This window comes from Zootoca vivipara, chromosome 2, assembly GCF_965207765.1.
Source record: "Zootoca vivipara chromosome 2, rZooViv2.hap1.1, whole genome shotgun sequence".
NCBI classification, from domain to species: domain Eukaryota; kingdom Metazoa; phylum Chordata; class Lepidosauria; order Squamata; family Lacertidae; genus Zootoca; species Zootoca vivipara.
Window position 1 is genome coordinate 53,603,833 of NC_142584.1, and position 24,292 is coordinate 53,628,124.

Consider the following 24,292-nt stretch of genomic DNA (forward strand, 5'->3'; position numbering starts at 1 on the left):
GGCCTGAGGCAGAGCGGCGGCCGGAGGCCCGCTAGCCCTTCCACACGATTCTGCAGGTTTTTCTGCAGCGTAGGTGACGGCCCGCTGTTTCTCTGGGCCGTCAGGCTGCAATTTCACCGAGCCCCTCCAAGCCGCGGCGGCGGCGGCGGCATTGGCAGTTCTTTAGGAACTCGCAGATCTGGATCTCGCAGTTCTTTAGGAACTCGCGGAACCAGATCGGGCAAAACCTGGCGCGCAGCGCAGGCGCGGGACAAGGGGCGCGATCCAGCCTCGGCAGCCCTAGCAACGGCGAGGGGGGAGTTGCGAGCCTGCCGCTGGATGAAGCAGCCCCGCCCCACCCCCTGCATAGTCTCCGGAGCCAGATCCCTCGGCAGGATCACTTCCCACCCCCACTGCTTAAGAGGAGCTGCCGGTGGAGCGCAGGGAGCCTGGAGGGGTGGCGAGGAGGGCAACCTGTCCGTCTGCCCGCATCCCTCTCGTAACTGCTGTATGGTAACTTGGCAAAGAGGTTTCCCACCTCATCGTCCCTGCAGGCAGGCAGCCACTTTAGAGGGGAGAAGGGCAAGGGGGAGGGAGTTCATTAATGCTTGGAGAGTCAGCTCAGGAAGGGGACAAAGGGAAGGCGCGGGACAAGGGGCGCGATCCAGCCTCGGCAGCCCTAGCGACGGCGAGGGGGGAGTTGCGAGCCTGCCGCTGGATGAAGCAGCCCCCCCCCACCCCCTGCATAGTCTCCGGAGCCAGATCCCTCTGCAGGATCACTTCCCACCCCCACTGCTTAAGAGGAGCTGCCGGTGGAGCGCAGGGAGCCTGGAGGGGTGGCGAGGAGGGCAACCTGTCCGTCTGCCCGCATCCCTCTCGTAACTGCTGTATGGTAACTTGGCAAAGAGGTTTCCCACCTCATCGTCCCTGCAGGCAGGCAGCCACTTTAGAGGGGAGAAGGGCAAGGGGGAGGGAGTTCATTAATGCTTGGAGAGTCAGCTCAGGAAGGGGACAAAGGGAAGGCTTTAAAAGCGTCGCGAACGGGGAGATATCAAAAAATTTTCAGCAAGGTGTCCCAATGCAACGGCTTGAGTATCTCCTCTTTTACGTTGCAATCTGCGTCAGCTTTTGCAACCGATAGGGCTCCAGCACCGGCGCCCAGAGCAGATCTATCCATAGACAGTTCTTGCTTCACAAAACCAGTCTTGTAGCACCGTTAAAAAAAAAAAAGACACCCCCTGAAAATAAGAAACCGTGTGTTTTTTTGAGGAAAAAAAGTTATAAGACGGTGTCTTAAAAAAGGGAAAACACGGTAGAGAAAACAGGAATCGTAATTGTCTAAATCTGTGGTGCCCAATGGTACTGAGTCACTGCTTCAAAGGAGGCAAATTGCACAGATATTGGCTTGGATCCTAAAATATGTGGACATAATGAAATAAAAGGAAGGAAAGTTTCCAGTTTCTTCCTACCCCTTGCAGGGGTTACATCCGCAGCTCCTGTTGACTGTTCATTCTCCTTTCCTTGTTCCATTCAGTTTCTGGGTCTTTCATGTCAGCTGTAAGCTAGGTGAGCTGCATGGTGTTTTATCACTGTTATATGCTCTGCCAATCTGATCCTTCCATTTCTACTATTCTTGCAATTCCTGTAAATTCCAGCCCTGCCACTATTGCCAGCCCAAACCTATGGGGAAATTATTATCACTTATAATATTAACAACCTGGATTATGAAGGTTATTGTTTACAAAGCCCTCTCACCTTTTAATAAATGTGGCATGACTATTGTGTCTCAGCACAGTCTGCCATCATGCCAGGGTGCTCTACTCCGGGTCCAATGGCTGGCAGGGATCATCATGGCCTCCTCTACAAGCCATTGAGTTTTAACTGAGCCTGCCCACAAACTGTTTACATCAGCAGTGGACTTACTGGGTATGCAAGTTTAAATTGCAACCATGTTCCAGTCCTCCTCCTCCTCCTCTTCTTCTTCTTCTTCTTCTTCTTCTTCTTCTTCTTCTTCTTCTTCTTCTTCTTCTTCGCTGTCTGATGCTGGAGAGAGAGAGAGAAGGACCCATGTTGCAGTGCTCTGAGTGTATTATATGTAAATAAACGTAGATTAGCCAAAATGCTGTGTTGCTGAGGTCTGTTATGCAAACTGCGAAGGCTCTGTGGATCCCTAAGTGTGCTGATGTCTCCAAGGAATCAGTCACTGTGATGTTCAGGTTGGTGAAAGCTTTTGAAGCTCCCAAACGATCGACCAGGAGGGAGAGAACATGCTAGTCGGGCATGTGTCTTTACCAAGGTCCTACTCATGTGTAGGACGCTCCTGTAACACAGTGCTCATACTTCCCCAACTCATCTAATAGCTTCCTATATCTTGTACTTCAGAATGCTATGCACAAAGGTAGAATGAATTCCTGACTTCTACGCTTGATTATTTACAAACCATTACACAGAGGGATAAAGCCAAAGAGCTTGGAGAATTTCCAAAAAAAACAAAACGGAACATTGTGAGCTTAATGAAGGAGAGACAGACAGACAGACAGATAGACAGACATAGCTATACCCTCTCTTCAAAGATATTCAGAACTCTCCTTGTGGTTGGCAATGCCGTTGGATAATTATCTCTGTTCCATCACTGAACATGAAACCAATGACCCACTGGAGAGACTTGTCATTTCTGAAACTGTCTTTCTGGGAGCTGGCCTTACCTTCACTGAAGGGACAAGCATAGGTGAGTTTGTTGCAGGATGAACTAGTGGGTTTATGATGGGTGCGTTTTAATTGTGTGTCCTCTCAGTAAAGTACTACTTCGGCACTTCTCTATGAAATAGATCTGCTGTGGCAGTAGCAGCCCTGTGTCCTGTAGCTCTCTGGAAAGCTATTGTAGTCTATTGGACCTGAAGTTTGCCTAATGCCACCTGAATTTTGCTATTTACCAGCATATCACTCACTGCACCAAACAAAACAATAAGCACCCTATATTCTGTTGTCTGTTGGCAGGAAATTAGGCTACAGCTTTATGTTAAAAAATGATTTCTTATAAATTCTTCAAGGGTGCTCAAAGTGGAGGCAAGTAAACAAGCAGGTTTTAAGCATTCTGAAAGACGTACACCGAAAGTGTTATGGCTTTAGTTCTCGTCTAAATTTTCTGTTAAAGGTTTTCATAACTGAGGGATTTGCTGTTTCTCACAGAAGCAACACTTGCTTTTGTTTTCAACATGCTGTGATGTCATGTTATCATGAGGTTGTTATTGGGGCTTAATGATATTTGAAATGAAATCCGTAAGTAAGCACTGAGACTTTATCTTGCTGGAAGCAGCTTTTGCGTGGACATTTTCAGTTGTTCTTTTCTTCATAAGACTATAGTTATAGGAGAGGCATAGCAACCATGAGTTGGTTGATATATTACTTTGGCCACAGAAAGTGGCACCTTAGTTGAAAGTGTCCTATTTCATTCCCCCCCCCTCGGAAATATTATGAAGCAAAATGCACTATGGGTGGGTGTCAAGGCCCAATCTGAGTCAGTGCTGGCCGGGGCTGGCACAAGACCCTTGACTGCTGAGGTAAAGAAGAAGATGATCCTTGACATCTGAAGGGAAGGCGTTCCACATGGAGGACATCACTACCGAGAAAGCCTTCAGCCCGATTCCCTGTAACTTCATTTCTCGCAGTGAGGGAACCAGCAGAAGACCCTTGGAGGAGGACCTCCATGTCTGGGCTATTGATAGAGGTGGAGGTGCTCCTTCAGGTATACTGGGCCAAGGTCGTTTAGAGCAGGGGTCCCCAAACTACGGCCCCCGGGCCGGATGCAGCCCAATTGGCCTCCCAATCCGGCCCGCGACGACCCCCGCCGCCCGCTGCCGCCGCCCACTCTTACGGCGCACGGCGCGGCGGCGATCTTCAAAATCGGCAAAAAATCACCGAAAATCCTTTGTGCGCATGCGTATGGGCCTCTCCCGACCCAGAAGAGGTCATTTCCGATGCACTTCCGAGTCGGGGGAGGCCCATACGCATGCGCACAAGCGATTTTCGGTGATTTTTTCCGACCGTGTGCGTGTGCGCATGCGCACGGGCGCGCACTCCCCCGCCCTCCGGCCCGCTGCGCGCGCACTCCCCTGCCCTCTGGCCCGCCGCGCGGTCGGCGCGGCGGGCACTGGCCCGAAGCCCGGTAAGTCTGGGGACCCCTGGTTTAGAGCTTCAAAGGTCAGCACCAGCACCAACACTTTGAATTGTGCTCTGAAATGTACTGGGAGCTCATGAAGATCCTTTAAGATCAGTGTTGTATGGTCCTAAAAAATCCCACCTTTGGAGTCCTCTGTCTTTTGACCCTGTTGTGAACTAATTCATTGTTTCTCCATTGGGTTCTGCAGAAGTTGCCATTTCAATCTTTGAAAAGATGCAAGCGCAAGAGATCCTCAGGAACCTGCGGCTTCCAGAGTTTGAAGACTTCAGTCAGTTTTTCCGAAGTTTGCCGGCTACTACTTTGGTTGGCATTGGTGCCTTTGCAGCTGTTGTTGCTTACTGGTTGACCAACCGGCCAAAAGCAGTGAAACCACCATGTGACCTCCTGATGCAATCAGAAGAAGTTGAGGTGAGTCTTAATGCTCTTTACAAAGAAAAAGAGTTGGACTTTATGAAAAGTTGTTGCTGTGTTTTTGCTGCACTGTGTTTAGTAGGCAGCATGGCTCTTGCATCATTGATTTTTTACAATATTCATAGACAGCAATCTTAAACGTTGTGACAGTACAATTGATTTTACCAGAATGGCTTGCCCAAAGTGGTTTTTGAGTTTTCCTCTGGATACTAATAGTGACTTTATATTTTCCAAAAGTAAAACCTGGTATTTTAGTACGGTACATGGATTCTGCTCAAAGACTTTGTGAATGAGTTGTAGGGGGTGTGTTAAGGGTTGAAGATTTCTTTATGTATTGGTCAGTGTGAGATATTAGATTACAGAGCAATTCAACCCACCTTGTGTCAGGATGGGGAGGGAAGGATGAGTCGGATTCAGCAAAAGTATCTCTCAGCCCAGCTCTGCCATAGGAAGCCACTACCAGAGTGCATTGCAGCAATGCAATCTTGGAAGTCACCTGGCTCAGATACTATGGAGAAATAAAGATGAGTGTCATCAGCATACCGATTGCAATTTGAATCAATATTCATCATGACTGCTCCCAAAGGCTTTGTGTCAATGCCCTGGGGATAAAATAGTGCCCTGTGGCACCCTATAGCATAACTGCCAAGGGTGCAAAAAAACCTCCTATCAATTGTACTGTCTGGACTTGGCTACTTAGATAGCTGTAGAAGCACTGGATGTCCCACTATGCCCATCCCATGGAGCCTGCCCAGGAGGATACCATGGTTGACAGTATTAGAAGCCACAGGCAGATTGAGAAGCAGAAGTAAAGTTGCCCTCCTCTTCTTTCTCCCTTGGTAAAGATCACCCAACAGGATGTCCAAGGCCTGCTTGATATCATAGCCTGGCCTGAATTAAAATCAAAATGGGTCTAGATAATCCATATAATCCACAAATGTCCGTAGCAGCCCCTAGAAAGGAGGTATTTGCAACTGGTTGGTAGTTTTTGTCCAAACCAATGGATCCAGGGCTGGCTTCTTTAGAAGTGGGCACAATATCACCTATTTTAAGGCAATAGGGACCACTCTATCACATCACATAGTGTTAACCCATGGTCTGGACCCAACCAATCAATCAAATCCTCTCTGCTAAACCAAGAGGGACCTTGCCCATATCCTCAGTTGGATAAACAGAAACTGATCCCACGAAACATTGGACTGTGTGGCATTGAGTAGTTCAGTTGGAGATACAAGAACAGAGTCAAGGTCACTCCAAAGTTGAGGTATATATCAGAACAAACTTAATATGACCCACTTGTCTGCAGATTACTGCCATGTGCGCCTCTTGGCCACATATTTGTTTTTGCAGCAAAAATGCCTTAATCCAAATAATTACTGAATATTTCATTAGCTTGGTATTATTACTATGATATCTCATTTTTTAAAATATGGTTGTTTGTGATGAACAAGCACTTTCAAGGAAGCACTTGCTGGACTGAATTCCAGTTCTGTGAAGCAAAGTGTTTTTTTGTGCTGACCTTCACCGAAAATGATAAAACAATATATATAGCTGCCCAAATATTAATGAAATATTTACATGTTTCTTTTCTGAAAAAGGAATGATGCAATAAAATCCCCTTGCCATTGTTCTTGTTTGTAACATGCTTTTAATCCTTGGAGACATATTTGTAAAAGCCTAGACAAAGCAGGGTAATTATACTATTGAGATTCCTGTTATGGTACTCAAAAACCCCTCATTATTTTTTATTTTTAAAGTCCATACAAAAACTTACCTATGGTAATTGTGCACTCTAATCCTTTATGCTTTTGGGGTTACTTAGTGTTATCCAAATATATAATTTTGAGACAACTGAAAACAAACTACTTGGGCACGGTGAGTGTTGAAGTGGTTTTATCACGTGGGCTTATGAGGCATTGCTGAGGCAAATGGACTGCTCAACCAGTAGTGATACATTAAGTATTTTTCCCTATTCTGAGAAATCACCAAGCAACCATGCAGTAAGCCTAGAAAGACCAATCGGAAAAGGAATTCAGAATGAAAATACTGAAGCGGCAGAAATCAACACAGAGGAATAATTAAGAATACATTGTCTCTGAACTGTAATGATGAGATCTAGTTTTTTCAAGTCTACTAACCACAAGGATCAGCCATACCTAAACTTGGTATTTTCTTCAACTAATCTGGAGAAGGACGGTCATCTAATAATAATAATAATCCCAGCTGATCAATTGATTTATTATTAATTTTATTTGAAATGGGAAAGTTCAGGAAAACGTTGATTGAAACTTCAGGCTACTCTTTGATGTATAAAATAAGGAGACCGTTAAAATGTTCCCACTACATTAGAAATGAGATAGTAGGCCACAAAATTCATATTGTGCCAATGTTCTACTACATAAAGAGATGCTGTCAAAGGTGAGTAGGGGGGAAACAACTGTTTTGAAGGTTGAGGCACACAGCTGTGTATAGAACAGTATTTTTTTTCCTACAACTGACTTCTTTGTGAGTAACATGAATGATGCAGCAAGTCTCATGAAATATACATTTAATTCCATGCAAGTGTCCACAGGGAGCATTTCTACAGCCAGCGGTAAGAGTATTTTGAAAGCACATTGTACAAAACAAGGATTCAGAAAAATCAATACAGCAAAATTGCAGGTTTGGAATGTTCTGTAATGTTATGCATAAACGAAGCATAAATAGAAACTTTTAGCAAGCAATTATGTTCTCACTGCACCATAAAGTGGCTTTGAAGGTAACATAGATTGATATAGCCATCCACATGCTCTCCTACAGCTGAGGCTCCTGAAAGTGCATGCTTGCATGCTATTTGGCCTTTGAGTGATCATGCTGACACTATTCTGTAGCACAATCCAAGCATCCACATGTGTAAGCAGTTGCACAATCTGGGTTTTAAATCACGCAGGCGGCCTGCATGAGAAGAGGAAGCTCCATACTACACACTATTGTAATTCTTGGAAGAGTTGTTCATAGAACAGAGAATAATAATAATAATAATAATAATAATAATAATAATAATAAATTATTATTTATACCCCGCCCATCTGGCTAGGTTTCCCCAGCCACTCTGGGCGGCTTACAACAGAATATTAAAATACAGTAATCCATCAAACATTAAAAGCTTCCCTAAACAGGGCTACCTTCAGATGTATTCTAAAAGTCTGGTAGTTGTTGTTCTCTTTGACATCTGGTGTGAGAGCATTCCACAGGCCGGGTGCCACTACCGAGAAGGCCCTCTGCCTGGTTCCCTGTAACTTGGCTTCTCGCAGTGAGGGAACTGCCAGAAGGCCCTTGGTGCTGGACCTCAGTGTCCAGGTAGAATGATGGGAGTGGAGATGACATGCTAGACTCCGCATTGTGTGACTCCACATTGTGTGATTGCTTACACATGATCACAGCTAAATGCCCAAATAGTGCTCCTGTAAATTGACAAAAGAGACGTAGCCAGGCATGTCAATCGTCACATTCTTTAGGATCTTGACGGTCTTGCCAGAAAGATGTGAAAAGGGCGGTGGTGGAGAAACCAGGGACAAGAAGGGATCAATGTGAGCCAATAAAGCTATGTGAAGGTATAGGCTGCATTTCTGTTTGCATGGGGATTAAGGTGTGTTTAGCATAGCTTTCTTTATACTGTCTCTGAGTCTGCAGTTCAATGGCTTTAAGAACTTTGTCTGAGTAACTGGAATGTGCCTCAAAGGGCCAAACTCCTGATCTCCCATTGTCTGTGTTGTTTCACTGTAGGGCTGGGATGGTGCACGGAGATCTGTAATAGGCGACAGCTCCCAACTGCTAACCCACTACTATGATGATGCAAGGACCATGTATGAGGTTTTTAGAAGGGGTTTTAATATATCTGGTAAGTATTTGGAAGTGTTAAGGTGGATTCGTAGAGCATAATGTTCATCTTCTCGCCTGCATTTCCCACTAGACCTACGGGGGGGGGGGCTGTTGGCTCAGTTTCTGTAAGAGGCCAGTTGTTAACTCAACTTTGATGTTGACCAAGATTGGAAACTGCAATGGGCTGGAAGCAGTTTGGGATCTAGAAAACGAGGTGGTGGTCCAAATTGGGAAAGGCATATTATTGCTATGGAAGGATGGAGTCAATGGAATGCTTGTTTGCGGAAAATATTAACAAAACAACCGGCTCTTACTTCTGCAGCCCTCATAGACAGCACTGCCAGCACACCTGCCTTCTGCAAACACGGTCCTCTCACTGTCTTCCACACTTTATTGTCACACTCTGCTCCATCATTCTTCTTAAGTTAATCTCCTCCTTTCTGAATTCTTTTCCATGGCTTTGTGTGAACAGGCCTTCGCCAGCATGCACTGAGTAACAAAAAAGAAGTTGTTGCTCCCTTAAGGTGCCTGGCTAGAAGTGAAACATGGCATATTGAAGACAGGCAATTGGAAAAAATAATTTAGGCTTCCCAGGGAGTACGTCCTACTTAAAATAAATAAATCAAAACTTACTTCAAAGTAAACCTTTGTTCACTGTTAGTTGAGGAAATAAAATGTGTAAGGGCAAGCATAAACTCTCCCCTGCTTTTCAAGGATCAAGGATGCTGCTAATTTTTTCTACTCCATTGCACATTTACCATGTTCTCAACAGAATACTGTTTCTTTCCGAAGTACAACTCTGCATTTCACGGAGCAGTTTGATGGAAAGCTGTGAGACCTCTAAATCCCTTTATCTGCCATTTAAGGTCCTTCCCTTCTGTAGTGGAATAATACAGGCAGGGCTGTGTATACTTTGAGCTAATAAATAAACAGATAAAGAAATATGATTATTGTTTAAAGAAAGAAAGAAGTAGATTTAAGAAACTATTTTGGATAGTTGATTGTTTGCATGAGACAAAGTTCTGTGGAATTTCAAATTTTGTGCTAACATACGGTAGAATAATAGAATTGTAGAGCTGGAAGGGACTCTGAGGATCATTCTAGTGCAACCCCTGCAATGCAGGAATCTCAACTAAAACATCTGTGACAGATGACTATTCTACCATCAACCGAACATCTATTACCAGCAGAAAGTTCTCCCTGTTTAGCCAGAACCACCTTTCTTGTAACTTGAAGCCATTGGTTTAAGTCTTACCCTCCAGAGCAGCAGAAAGCAAGCTTGCTCCATCTTTCATGTTGCAGCCCTTTAGATACAGTATTTGAAGATGGCTAGCCTATCTCCTCCCACTGCCCCAGGCTAAACATACCCAGCTCCCTCAACCATTCCTCATCAGGCTTGGTTTCCAGACCCTTTGTATACAAAAAAGTCTTTTAACCTGCCCATCCCGGATAGCTAAGTTGTCAGCTTGGATAGCTCAGTTGGTTAGAGCATGGTGCTGATAATGCCAAGGATGCAGGTTTGACCCCCTTATGGGACAGCTGCATATTCCTACTCTACAAGTCTATGTCAGCCCCTCAATAATTGTGGTCGCTCATTTCTAATATAAGGTATGATTGTTGTGCCAAGAAGAGGGAGTTAAGACAAACCACCTCCAAGCTGGAACGTTTTAAGAAAAACATTTATTTTCTTTCCACTGGCTAGTGCAGGCATCCCCAAACTTCGGCCCTCCAGATGTTTTGGACTACAATTCCCATCATCCCTGACCACTGGTCTTGTTAGCTAGGGATCATGGGAATTGTAGGCCAAAACATCTGGAGGGCCGCAGTTTGGGGATGCCTGGGCTAGAGCCATCTGCTGGAGCTAGAAGTCTAAAGAGGACTCAAGCATTTGATATAACCAATAGGTGTAAATATTGCACAAGTTGCCTTAGGTCTTTGCCTCTGTCTTAACAACAAGGACAGCTGAATACTTCCAGAGGGTTCTCCGCACTTGGACACTGCTTTCTTCTGTACAACCAAAGCAACTGTAATTGATATTGCAACCCTTGCACATTGGTTCAAACAGCTTCAGCATCTAGCAGTATTAACTGTGTGTGTGCACTTTCTGGCAGCCCCTCTTTGGGTGGACAGTAATCAGAGTATAACTTATTCTGTTCTGGAGCAAAACAGAAAATATCACTAATTCCAGGAGGAATAGGAACTAAAATCATGCTATAACAATTCTACCAACCTTTAGTATAAATCTCATATTATAATCGCACCTCATATAGCCCTCCCTTCCATCTGAAAAACATGCAGTATTTTGTTCTTGTTAAATTGAGGTTTTTCTTATTTTCCCTTCTGCCAAAGCAAACTGTACCAATGGGAGGTGACATTTAGAATGGAAGTATCAATCAGATAATGATGATGCAGCCCTCTAGGGTCTAGATATATTAATAAGGCAGTGGAGGTGCTTAATGTCACAGTCACCTTCTCATTTCTACATGAGAACACTGAATGGTCCTTGAGGGAAATTACAGAATGCAATATTCCATTAGGCAAGATAGCTTCTGTTTGCATTTGATGGGTCTCTGTATGAACTCCTGGATTGCTGACTTACACCCTGACCTTGATAACAACAATGGTTTATTTTTAGGCATGCTGTCCTGCTGAGGAGCACTCAGGCTGCCAGGAAGTGCATTATTAACCATCTTTTTGGAAAAGAATTATGGTTCTCATAGCTCATTTCATCTCTTTTTCTTTAGAAAATGGCCCCTGCTTAGGATTCAGGAAACCAAAACAGCCTTACCAGTGGTTGTCCTATAAAGAGGTGAGGTTCATTTTATATTTTTCTTAATAGAACAACATTAGAAGAGGGTTTTTGAATTATTGCTCTTATTGCTCTTGTGGAACATTTGTTCCTTCCACACAGCAGTTTGTTGTGGACTTAGTAATGCTCACATATGGAAGGTTTAAGTAGTGTCCACATGATGTTGTCCTCATTAAGATGACATCCCATATCTCCTTCCCAATTTTAGCTGGATTTACTATTTCTGAAGGGAGGGAGGTTAAAATCAAATTATTCAATGGGAAAACAATATGGGACAGCATTTTGATGAATATGATGTTGTGTGGATGCTGCACAAAACTTTCATGCATGAGAACCACCTAATTCACAGTAAACAATTCTACACACACACACACACACTGGTTCATTTTAGATATTATAAAACCCTGCATATTTTACAAAAACTATACCAATCAGGATTCCATTATTGCATCAATCAAAAGTTATTTACACTGTTTAATTTATCTTAACGCTGCCAGTGTTTTCAGCAGTACACAATTATTTCCCATATATTCAATAAATGTTTTCCAATCTTCTTTAAACGTATGTTCTTCTTGTTCTCTTATTCTATATGTTAAGTCTGCAAGTTGTGCATATTCTGTCAATTTAAGTTGCCATTCTTCTTTGGTTCACAGTAAACAACTCTTTGGAAGTGCCCATACACTATAAGAGCTGTTTGTGAACAGACAAACACAAAATCCCTGTTAAGAATATCATTGGATTTGCCTAATGCAATGTGCAAGATGATCCTCTATTAATTCTTCTTAAGTGTTTTCTTTTACTTTCAGGTTGCCGAAAGAGCAGAAGCATTGGGATCAGGTTTACTCCAAAAGGGGTGCAAACCATCAGCAAGTCAGTTTATTGGGGTTTTTGCACAAAACCGGCCAGAGGTGAGCTTCAAGAAAACCAGAGCCTTATCTCCAACTTCACATTTTATTCTTATTTATTGCAAACTGTAACTTATACCTTTCATAATCTCCTTCCAGTGGATCATTTCTGAGCTGGCTTGCTATACCTATTCCATGGTTGTGGTTCCCCTGTATGATACGTTAGGCCCTGGAGCCATTCGTTATATTATCAACACAGGTAAAAAGAAATGTAGATTCATTGTGAGTAAATAGCTTCATAGAAAGCTATTTTTGCTATGTAAAACAGCAACCTCTTTGGCTGTTCAAAGGGAGCATTACTGTATTTCACAAATAAGAATTGCTTCACTTCTGAATCCTCACTTTCTAGGGAAATGTTAGAAGAGGAAAACAGAAGGTCTTGCACGCACACACAAAGACTGACTGGGTGGTTACAGGTGGTTGTTTTATCACACGACTGATATATAATGGTACTCCTTGGCAGGATGATATAGCCAGCCAAGCTACCTTAGGGCAGTTTGGTTGACTGTGTGTTTTATTGTGTAAGTTATCAAGCCAATATCAACATTGTAATTTTTAACAGGTACTTTTAGTGTTAATATTCAAATACTGTACCTTTTTAAGATCCTTTACCAAGTCCTCATTCCCTACAAAAAAAGCTATTAAAATTTCAGCAGGGCAATCAGACCTAGCCTGTCAAATTCATACATTTGAATGCACTTCAGAAGATACCCAAGGTGGAATTTGAACATTAAGCACTAGTACCTATCAACAGAGTCTAGTTGTGGCTCTGTAATGGTTTCCTTTTTGGAGTTCCAGGGTAACACTAGTTCATTTCAGCAGTCATCCACTGGCAATATGGTACCAGAACACCTGCACTTTCATTTTGCGTTTTGGCTTTTTTTCTGGCAACAATCATTTCCCATCAGTAAAGATCAATCTCTCTGCTCCCTTTCTTTTAAAATACAAAAGCAATTGAAGGTGTATACCAGTATTTCCAAAGGAAAACTGTCATAAAAGGTGTGAGGGAATGTGTTATTTTGTATCCTGCTTTTTGCCCAAAGACCCCAAAGTGGCTCATGGCATTTATAAAGTAGGGCACTTTCAGCCATGGGGAGAGTCAGGCCAGAAGATGAAGAACAAGTTGAAAACTAGGAGAACAGGCTGAAAACTTGAATTTTAAAATATTGAAATCAAGATACAGAGAAGAAAGCAAGGGTGGTTGATGAGCCTGGAAAAGCAAGAGCTGTTAAATTAAGGAATTGGTGTATTTGTTTATTTGAGCTATTCCTCTGTATCGACCAGGGTGAAGTACAAAACATAGGCTGATATCTAGTGCTAAAAAAACAACAACCCATCCACTTAAGACCATTGATTTCAGTGCTCTACTCTGAATATGACTCAGTTGGACATCACCAATTAAATAAAAGCCAACCAACCAAATAATAAAATAAGCAACAGCAATGCATACTAAAATGCACCAATGAACAAAAAAGTCAGTTAAACACCAGAGTAGGTGAATCAACATAAAGCACTTAAAATGCATTGGCAAATGAATAAACCTTAAGCTGTGCATTGATAACAATGTTGGTGCTACTTCTTCCTGTAAAACGCGGGAGGGCATTTCACAGATGGGAGGCCACCACAGAAAAGGCTCCTCTGCATTCCTGTATCTCTTTGTATAATGGTCAGTGGCAAATTTCAATGGAGGACGGATTATGATTTTTTAAAAAGAGAAATGTGTTGACAATGCACTGCAATTTTTTCAAACTCATTTTGTGTTTGTTTCTTTGTGTGTTTAGCTGATATTTCTATAGTAGTTTGTGATAAGCCTGAAAAAGCCAGAATCCTCTTAGAAAATGTAGAGAAAAAACAAACACCGGGCTTGAAATTCATTATTTTGATGGACCCTTTTGAGAAGGATCTTAAAGAAAGAGGGCAAAATTGTGGAGTTCATATCCAGGCTATGCAGGAAGTAGAGGTAAGGTTCTTTTGCATGGTTTTAATTGATCTCACATTACACTGTTTATGCAATTAAGCAGCAGTTCCTCAGAATTATAACAAATTATAGTTATGTGATATGCCGTCATATTGTGTGTGTGTGTGTGTGTGTGTGTGTGTGTGTGTGTGTGTGTGTGAAGACTTGTCAAGACTAGCACAAGTATAAAATGTACTGATGGACAATCAAAGATGGCCAAAGTAATAATAAGAGGTGATTATTTTTTATGTCTATGCATTATGCAAACAGTTTTTCCTCTTATTTATCACCATCTGATATTACAACATGACACAAGCAAATGAGAGGCACACTGCAGAAAGGCATCTGCAGAAAACGTAGCCCTGGTGACTCAAGAAAGTGGGCCACTCCACAGGCTATAGCATGGGTGGCTAACCTCTGGCCTTCCAGATGTTGTTGGGACTCAAACTTCCATCGCCCCCAGCCAGCATGACCAATGGTCAAGGATGATATTCCAGCAACATCTAAAGGGCTCCAGGTTAGCCACCTTCCTGCTGCAGGGAAAGGCCTTTGGCCAATCCACATATATTAAATTGTTCTCCTTTTTATTAAATCCTTTCAGGACTGTGGTCGAGAAAATTGGCGTGCCCCTGTAGTGAGTATAATCCCTTTTATTCCACACTGAACATTTCCTCATAAACAATGAGCACAATTTACCACAAACGTCTCCAGTGCAAGCATAACTGAAACGAATGAAAGCTGCAGAACAGCCTGTCTCTGTCCTTGTGCATGATCCATTTGTGAAAGTTGGTGCAGGGGTCTTTGTAGATGATTCTCATATTTAAGAACCATTTGGTTTTAAATGGAATCCAAGTTGCGTGTGAAAATCACAATTGGCCACGTTTCTTGCTGTATATTAGAAGTTGTGCCCGTGGGTTCCTTTTTTCTTTTTCTTTTTTTGGAATATTTCAGCTTAATGGACAAGGCATGAGAGAAGTAAAATGGGAGTAAGATGGGGAAGGGGAAATTGCTTTGGAGGAGGAGGTAAGACACTTGGTAAATATAGTCTAGTACAGATACGTGCCTAGCCAAACTACATGCTAGAGGTGGCCACCAAAACCGTTACTACAAAGGCCCCTTCTTCGTTACAAAGCACCCTGGGTAAACAAATGGAGTGCTTAAACATTCAACACGATCAGAGAGTTTAGAGCAGGCATCCCCAAACTGCGGCCCTCCAGATGTTTTGGCCTACAACTCCCATGATCCCTAGCTAGCAGGACCAGTGGTTGGGGAAGATGGGAATTGTAGTCCAAAACATCTGGAGGGCCGAAGTTTGGGGATGCCTGGTTTAGAGTTTAGAGTGACAAAGTGAACCAGTGTGGGGCGGAAATTAAAAAATTCTGAATTTTTCTCACATGAAGTATCAGCTGAGGAAAAGAAATGAAGCAGTGAAAATCACGAACTCTGAGGAAATGACTGTGATGGGCACCTACTACCCAACTACCTAAGTTCAGGCAGCAGCACCAGAGCTGCTAGAAGGCTGGGAATAACTTAAACTAACAGTACAAACAGGATCGGCTTGTTAATTAGCCTCGTTGAGGCCGCAGGCTGGCAGCATATCCTTCACATACCTTTGCTGCTGCTGCTCCGGCTGCAGATAAGAGTTACTGCCCCCCCCCAGTTGCCCCTGAGGATGAAGGTCCCTCTGCCACTGCCTGCTCCTCTCTAGACTCTATTTTTTCCTCCCTTGACACCTTCAATGTGCTGGGGCTTCCCTGCACCACTTCCAGTCGCCTCAGGTGACAGAGGAGGAGGGAGCACCAATTTATGATTTCCCTCAAGTGGCTAAATATCATGGGCCAACCCTGAGTACATTGCATTCAGTGGGACTTAGTCCCAGCTAAGTGTGCATATGATTGCAGCCAAGTACTCTTGCATGGAAGTTATCCAAAGAAAGTAATCAGCTTCGTATGCTTGGAACAAAATACTGTGGCCGGAGGGACAAAGAATTCACACAGTGGAAAAGCATCATAATTTGTCTCGGACCTGCACTGTAAGGTTAAAAATGGATAAGCAATGTACAAGGAGCTCCCTGCTCTCCTTGGGAAGGAAGGCTGGGGTGTAAATCATATAAGTAAAATAAATGAACTAAGACATTTCTTTTTCTTCCATGACTTTTTCTAGCCTCCTCGACCAGAAGATCTATCAATAGTCTGTTTTACTAGTGGCACTACAGGTAAACTTTACCCATTTTGCAACAGTTTTCCTTGGGCCTTAATTATGTTGACATTGTACAGAAAAGCATTTTGATTCCATTAAAATAATATGTAAATAGATATCAAATTTAAGTTATGTATATATTTTTAAACATATTTAATATACACCAGAAAGGATATGAAAATATATTACTATACAAATTGTAGCACACTGGCAGATGATAAACAGATAGATTGCTGCTTTGTCAGTTACTTAAATATATGCATTGCATTTTGAAAAATAATAGGAACGTGTATGCAGAATTCTCTGAGAATTGAATCACTAGTTTTAGTTTAACATTGCTTATTAAGTTTACTGTTAAAAAAATACAAGTCAGCCTAGCCGAACCATTACAGCTAATGAGCCAAAGTTTCTTATCACTTGAAATGTTCACTGATGTAAAAAAATATAACAACTCCTGTTTGCGGATTCTGATTATTTTAAACACGTAGCCAATACCTCCTCATTTTCTAGCAGGGCAGAATGAGGACTACAAACAGATCACTGCCAATATTCATGGGCTTTATCCTGAGTAACTTAGTCAAGATCCAATGTTAGCCAACAGCAAAGTAAAGAAGGAAAAAAGGCGCTAGAAAAGCAAAGATAACAGAAACAATGAAATGCTGCTGCCATGAAAAAAATCTCTGCTTGTATCTTTCTCCTTAAGCCTTTCCAACCAGAGGATGCAGGCATATTGTCCACCACCATAAACTTACTAGCCCCTCTTAGGAATTGACCTTGATAGAAAACAAAGAGGGCAAAGAATGTTGTATTATGATTGTGGCAGTTCTTTCAAAACTGTGCCAAATGTCCCTTCTGAAAACCTGCCATAACCAATGGGTTGCATCCAAGTGATCCAAGAAGCAATCAACTAATTAATTCTGACAGGATCGGAATAACTGATTCCAGTAAGTTGACAAATGATAAAGTGATACTGTATTCTATAGTGGCAAGACATACTTAAGAGTTGAGGTTGGACACCGCCACCCCCAAAGAAATAAAGTTATGAATTGCCATGACTGAAGAAGCTGAGTTTTTCTTGTTTTTCTTTCTCAGAAATTCACTTTTAGTATTAATCTGTGAGCCTAACAATTTATTTATTTTTTAAAAAAACCTTCTTGATTGAGTCTTTTTAGCTACTGGCAAAGATGCTGAAACAGTCACTAGTGGCAAGGAAGATCAATTATTTTATTAGTTATTAACTGTAGGACAAAATCTCTTTTAACAAGAACTCTGTGTTTTTTGCATATTAAGTTTTTGGAATTTAAAATGCTCCGAGTGTGTGTTAGGCAGTGTATAGATTCTAGTGCCATTTCCTGACCCAAATGAATGACTACTGAGCAATGGCATTTGGATTGTGTACTGGTTTTGATCTGGATCTGATGCAAGGGCTCCAGGTGGCTGAGTGCTGCTGTTTGCATTGCACATTTACATTTAACAATGCCAGCGTGATGTTTTCTGCAGCATGCTTTTGCACTTGTGTGAGTTGTGCAATACACCAGTCTAGTTCAGACATAACGCTACACCATAGCAATTAAGCACAGCTTTCCAGATTGTCCAAATACAGACATTCTGTGGTTAATCTTAAACTGTAGTTAGCAAAAGTAAGCCAGCTTCAGGGCATAGTTTAGCTTCCTGGTCTGAGGGCAAACCGTGCAACCACCTTGCTGAAGCTAAGCAAGTCCATCTCTGGTCAGTGCCTGGCTAGGTGATCACTTCAGAGCCACATGTACACTGCCTTAGGTTCCATGATGAAAGAAAGGTGGGCTGTAAATGTAGAAAAATAAACAAACATAATGAATAGTTTATGAAGCTGGTTTGTTTTTTTACCAGCCATGGTTAAGAGAGATCACAGTTTAGGGTTCAGGATTAAATGCTAAACCACAATTAATCTAAAGTGAAAGTGGAATCTGCTGATCTAGTTGAGAGGAGAGAGAATGAATGAGTGAAGAAGCCTGTGGCAGCGGGAGAGCTAGGTTCCTTCTCCTAACAGGAAACCATTTTTGCCTTCAACATGACTTCTTTTCCTGCTTCCTGCCATGTTGAGGTGGCAACACTAGACATTGCAGCCTAAACATGCTTGGGACCCTCCAGGACAGCAGGAGGGAGGGTGCAATGGCTGTAGAAGGAAAGGGAAATTTGTGAACATCACTCCTGTTCATTGAAGCCTTCACTGGATCAAAGAGCCTTCTGTGATTGGAAGTACAGTGGTACCTCTACTTACGAATTTAATGCGTTCCGAACACACATTCGTAAGTCAAAAAAAATTGTAAGTCGAATCCCATAGGAATGCATTGGGAGAAAAAAAATGCGTAAGTCGAAGCAACCCTATCTAAAAATTCGTAAGTAGAAAAAATCCTATCTAAACTGCGTCCAAGATGGCGGACAGAGCTCCATTCGTAAGTAGAAACATTCGTAAGTAGAGTTATTCATACGTAGAGGTACCACTGCACGCCATACAAAATAGCCCTAAATGTTTTAAATAAATATAATTATCACTGCTAATCTAAACATCAGTTAGGGACTATCTAGGGTGTGAGACACAGTCCAAATCGAGACTTGGAACCAAACCCTATTCTTTACCTTGGGGTACATTCTTCCCATATACACACATACACTTCTGACTTGCCCTACAGATGTTGGGCCAAGCTATGCAGTTTTAGTTAACACGGTTATTGTATTAATACAATTGATGATAGATCCATTGCTGCTAATTTAGATGTCACTTATGGACAACATTCTGGCCAAAAACATATTGCTGTCTCAGGCAAGAGGCAAGATGGTGCTGCCTCCCATATTCCTCACACAAAAACCAAATGGATTGCTTTGGAGAAATCCTGGTGGGCGTCTTAAGCAATACTGAAGTAATGGTTTGAGATATATAAAGCTATAACACACAAACCTTTGAAAGCATTTAAAAGCTGCTTGCTTTTCAAGGTAGTCCAGGAGCAAGCATGTTCATTTTAATGATACTTTAAATACTTCAAAATGAGGCCCCTTGGAGGAAAAGCTTATTGTGCCCTCTTTCAACACCAGATAGAAAAGTATTCCTCAGGTAATGGAAAAGGTCCATTGCTGGCAGTCCCTGGAGGTCCGTTTTGTGGTTACACGTGGGGCTTTTTACACCTCCCTTCCATGAGAGTGCTTTCTTTAAAACTAGTGAAATTAAAGCATCTTAAATTGTTAAAGTGCTCAACAGAAGCTGAGAATGTGCATCCTTTTATGGCTCACTGTATACTAGATAATCCAGAGGCAGTTTCCCGAGAGAGTCCAGTGGTGTTGGTTGTCTCTGCTATATACCAACTATAATCTTCCCTTCAATCTTTCCATGACAGACTTGTTTATGACAATAGTGTTGACAATATCATCTTCAGGATAGGCATAATGGAAGGGAATCCTGATTTAACTACAGCTGTGCTGGGATTTCAAATGAATGCACAGAGCTCAGAGTTTGGGTCCCTGAGGTGGTTCTGCTTTATCACTGGTGGAGAAGCTGTGGTGCTTCAGGTTTTGCTGGACTCCTCCCATCATCACTGACCATCGGTCCTGCTGGCTGGGGCTGATGGAAGCTGAGAGTCCAGAAACACCTGGCATGCTGCAGGTTCCTCATCTCCGTATTATGTTTTGGTCCAGAAAAGGAAACAGGGGAATTCCATTTGATTCAACTTTGGAAACTCTTAAGTGTTCCTTTGATGTATTTTTCTTCTTCCATTCTCCAGGTAACCCTAAAGGTGCTATGCTGACTCATGGGAATGTGGTTGCTGATTTTTCAGGTTTTTTGAAAGTGACAGAGGTGAATATTCTATCTGATTTATTTACGTTGCAAAAAAAAATTCAGCAGAATGTATCACATGCGGTGAATCGGTTACTTTGATGTGGAAACAGCTACCGGATGTGAAACTGTCTTTTTGAGAGGTCCTCCTTGCCTTGGTGCATCTGGTGATACTCTTTCAAACAGAGCTGGGTTGCGTGATTTTTTTGCAGGATGCTGAAATCTCCAGTTCCATCAAAATAATCAGTTAAGGTACTAGCCTACAACGGTCAGTGAGTCTTTTTCTGCCTATAAAAGGTTTCAGAATTTTGTTCACGTCTTTATACTCTTTTGTATGAGGATAACACCCCAACTTGAGGATAAAGGTATAAGACTACATTTTAACCCAGGAAATCTTCTCAAAAGTCGGGGGTCGTCTTAAAACGCCGGGTCGTATTTCTTATACGGCGAGTATATCCCAAACTATATTTTAACTGGAAAAATTGGGGGTCGTCTTATACGCCCAATCGTCTTATACACCGAAATAGGTATTTTGGAAAGAGGGAAGCAAATCAGGGCTGGAGCAATGCGTCCTCAGCTTCAAAATGAGATAGCAGTCCATGTTACCTAAAATGGGTCACAGAACTTTAAACACTTCTTCTCTTTGTGCTCTGGAAGAATTGCCATTAGGAATGTCCTTTTCTATCATTCTCTGTCTCTCTCTCTCTCTGTGTGTACTCCAGATTGGAGTATATACCATAAATGTATTTCCTACAGTAAAGCTCCATCTGCATTGTTGAAAAACCTCAGTCTCGTGCAATGCCTTCTTATTAGGTGCACTGATAGTCCTTCCCATTGTATTCACCAACTCTTCTAATTGCTTTCTTAAAACATGAGTCCTGCAATTAATGCAGCAGCAGGAAGCATGGTAGGGCTGTGCCATTCACCTGACCTCCCTCCAACTGAATCACTACTGCATACCATGATGATGAGGGGCAGTGGCAAGGAAGTACAGTGCAAATGCACCAGCAGGAGCACTGTTTTAGTTCTGCAGGCACGTTGGCACTGTGCTGACTTTAGTGGCATCTTGCTCCTTCCCCTCTCCACCCTGGTATGCAGCAGTGACTCAGTCAGAGGAACTTCAGCTGAGTGGCAGAGGCCTACCACGCTCTCAGCTTCTGTATTCATGTGAGTCATAATTCATAGGGGCTTACGTGGATATAATCCCCTGTAAGACTGTGAGGAGTTATCACTGTAATATGAGAAGGAAATGTAATTGTAAAATGTAACCACAGGTGATTCCTTCTGTGCATTGCTCTTCTTAGTTTGAATCTGAAATAATGTAATGTCTTTGGAGGTTAAATGGGAACCTAGAATCAATGATGGGTTGTAAAAATAGGATCAAATTATCCTACATCAAAGCATTGTTACATCAAAGGATTTGTCCAGCCTTAGCAAGAATGTGTTGGACTGTTCATGAAAGTTTGGTACGATCGAGGAACATGTGCCACCAGTCTCTCTGTTCCTGGATGAATGCATCCAGAAGGAAGTTACTTTATATAGTCCTGTTCTTAGAATCACTAAACAGGATTAGAAACACCACTCCACATTTTAGATGTGTGATTTATGATCACTGTCTTTTCAGTTAGTTTGCCATGATTTCCATAGCCAAAATAAATAAATAGTAGCTTAAAGGTTGGTAGCTTAACTCTTTTTGCCATTTGTGAGCATATTTAGTGTTATGGGCTGGGCTTACAATTCCTTAGCAGTTTAATTCCACATTAATTACCCTTCAAGTGTCCTTATGGATGTGGATCAAACTCACTTTCCTTTTAAAAAAATTGAACAAAAGAGAGGAAGATAAAAAGATGGCCTCTTCCACTGAGAAAAGTTTGTGATCATGGTAGCAAAAACCTACTGGGTATTAACTAACGTGACATTATCATTTAAAGTTGATATCCAAGTACCAATTTAAGCCATAGCAGGCATCTAATACTTTAAGTCTGCAAGATTAGTTCATAAGGTTGCCTTCTTTTTTTCTCCCTAGTAGGATTTCTGTGCTTTTTAAAATCTGCCTGGTAGGAAAAGTCTAATTTATTAAATTTTGGTTATCAAATTGCCTTTGTATCCCCGCAAAGTGTCACCTGTTCTACTAAATAACATAGGAAGCTGTCTTATAAACTGAGTCCGACCATTGGTCTATCTGGCTCAGTATCTACACTGACTGGCAGCAGCTCTCCAGAATTTCAAACAGGAATCTTTTCCAGCCCTACCTGGAAATACCAGGGATTGGACCTGGAACTTTTTGCAAGCAAAGCACATAGGCTCCTTATCAGGTAGCTTATTAGCAGCAAAAGAATCCTGCCAGGGAGGGGTGAGGATCCTAGCAACCTTATGATCTAATCTTCTGGTCTTGAGCTGTACTAATGCTCAAATTGGTATTTGGAAATCATTTGGCAGACACGGTGTGCAAAAAAGATCTGCTGTAGCTGAGTGGTGCAGGACACACTTTGCACGCAAAAAGTCCTTGGTTCAATTTCCAGCATCTGCCCGCAGGGCTGTGGAAGACTCCTGCCTGACAGTCTGGAAAGCTGCATCCAGTCAATGCAGAGCAATAGACTGTGGCTTCCCATGCTCCCAATTCAGGTGAATGTTGGCACTTGACTTTTTTGTTTAGCAAGTGTCAAGGACAGAGGACACGAAGCCCAAGCGCATTGGTCGAAGGGCATGCTCGCCATCCAGCTCTTTGCATACGTCCCTGTGTTCTTCACCACTCCTGCTAACATAGTTCCATTGGTGTTGTGGCCTAACGCATTACTTCAAACACTGTTCTCTTTTTTCTCGCTTAATAATCTTTACCCCTTTTGCTCCTCTTGGTGCCATTTTTCTTTTTTATTGTTTTATGACTTTCTTGTTGTGTCTTCCTGTCAGTGTTTCTTTCCTTTCTGTCTCCCATGCCCTTCATCTGCAGAAAGTGATCTTTCCGAGACAGGACGATGTGCTCATCTCCTTCCTGCCTTTGGCTCACATGTTTGAAAGAGTGATACAGGTAAGAAACCTGTCTAGACTGACCCGGGCCTTGCGGGGCTCCTTGTTTTTGTTTTTTTTCCAGAGTCAGTGGTCTCCTACATATGAGGATGCACACATTTCCTATTTGCCTTTAGCACACATGTTTGAGAGAATGGTACAGGTAAGGTCTCAGCGTCAGTGGAAGTCCACTAATTCCCCTTGATCAATGAGTCTGCTAATGAACGGTGGTCACATTTGTATGCCACACTAAACTGTAGTTTAGCGTGATGCGCACAAGCTGCACTGAGTGAGCTGCAGTGTCAGGCTTACACACTCCTCCTCCTCCGCATGGCTGAGAAAAGGAGTGATTTCAGCATGGTCCGTTTCCACAAGCCCAGTTCAAAGCCTAGTTTCTGAAGCTGTATTGTTTAAACTAACCACAGTTACCATTAAGAACAGCTCTAGGTTTAGGCAACATGGGAAACAGTGCTTAACCAAAAGTGAAGGCTTTTGAACTATGGATTCAGTGGCTGCAATGAGGTTTGCAACTGCAGCCTGTCTACTGTAAAAGTAAAAACACTTACACCCCAGAAATGCCATGGGCTATTTGACAGGGAATTTTCAAGCCCCAGTTCTTTGGCACCTCCCCGCCCCAGACTATATCCCTCAACTTCCAGCTTCTGCAGAACTTGTCTGCTGCAGCATAATGGGATACTGATTGCTCGGAAACTAGTGTTGAAATTTCTAGTGGACTTATACACGACTGAATGAGCATTCTTTTATTCCACTGACTTAAAGCTGGGTCTGAAGAAAACTGTCCCCAACATAGCCTGAATCACAGCATCAAGTGTAGTTTTCCTTTAGCAAGGAAACAAATATCAACAATTAAGGTCTCTTTAATATAAATTTGAGATTAATCCAGTTACCATGCAAAAGAACGGAAAGGCCCAGAGGTTAAATAATAACAACATATTATTTTCTGAGAGAGGCTAGAGATTGCACATCTCTTGATAACAGATTTGGGGGTGGGGAGGAGAAAAATGCCTCCCTATCCCATTCTGCTGACATATTCCTTCTGTCAATGGACAGGCAGCATTGAGTACTCCCCTATATAAATTAACAACCGGAGAGGCAGTTTTCACAGGCACCATAATGAGAGTAGCTGCTTCCAGTTCATAAATCATCTGGCTCACAT

The 24,292-nt window shown here is 42.4% G+C and overlaps 1 protein-coding gene across 7 annotated transcripts in view; it reads left to right on the plus strand.

Moving 5' to 3' along the window:
• Positions 1-24,292, plus strand: part of ACSL6 (acyl-CoA synthetase long chain family member 6) — a 95,572-nt gene that overhangs the window by 48,821 nt on the left and 22,459 nt on the right. For 3 of the 7 annotated variants that reach the window (XM_060271680.2, XM_088661891.1, XM_060271681.2), the window contains exons 2-11: positions 4,347-4,567; positions 8,336-8,450; positions 11,176-11,240; positions 12,047-12,148; positions 12,245-12,344; positions 13,927-14,105; positions 14,704-14,736; positions 16,266-16,317; positions 20,057-20,130; positions 23,060-23,137. In XM_060271680.2, coding sequence (XP_060127663.2) covers positions 4,347-4,567; positions 8,336-8,450; positions 11,176-11,240; positions 12,047-12,148; positions 12,245-12,344; positions 13,927-14,105; positions 14,704-14,736; positions 16,266-16,317; positions 20,057-20,130; positions 23,060-23,137 — 1,019 coding nt within the window. Of the gene's footprint in view, positions 1-4,346; positions 4,568-8,335; positions 8,451-11,175; positions 11,241-12,046; positions 12,149-12,244; positions 12,345-13,926; positions 14,106-14,703; positions 14,737-16,265; positions 16,318-20,056; positions 20,131-23,059; positions 23,279-24,292 lie in introns of all 7 variants that reach the window. The other 4 variants (XM_035105421.3, XM_088661892.1, XM_088661890.1 and 1 more) reach the window with 2 other exon arrangements.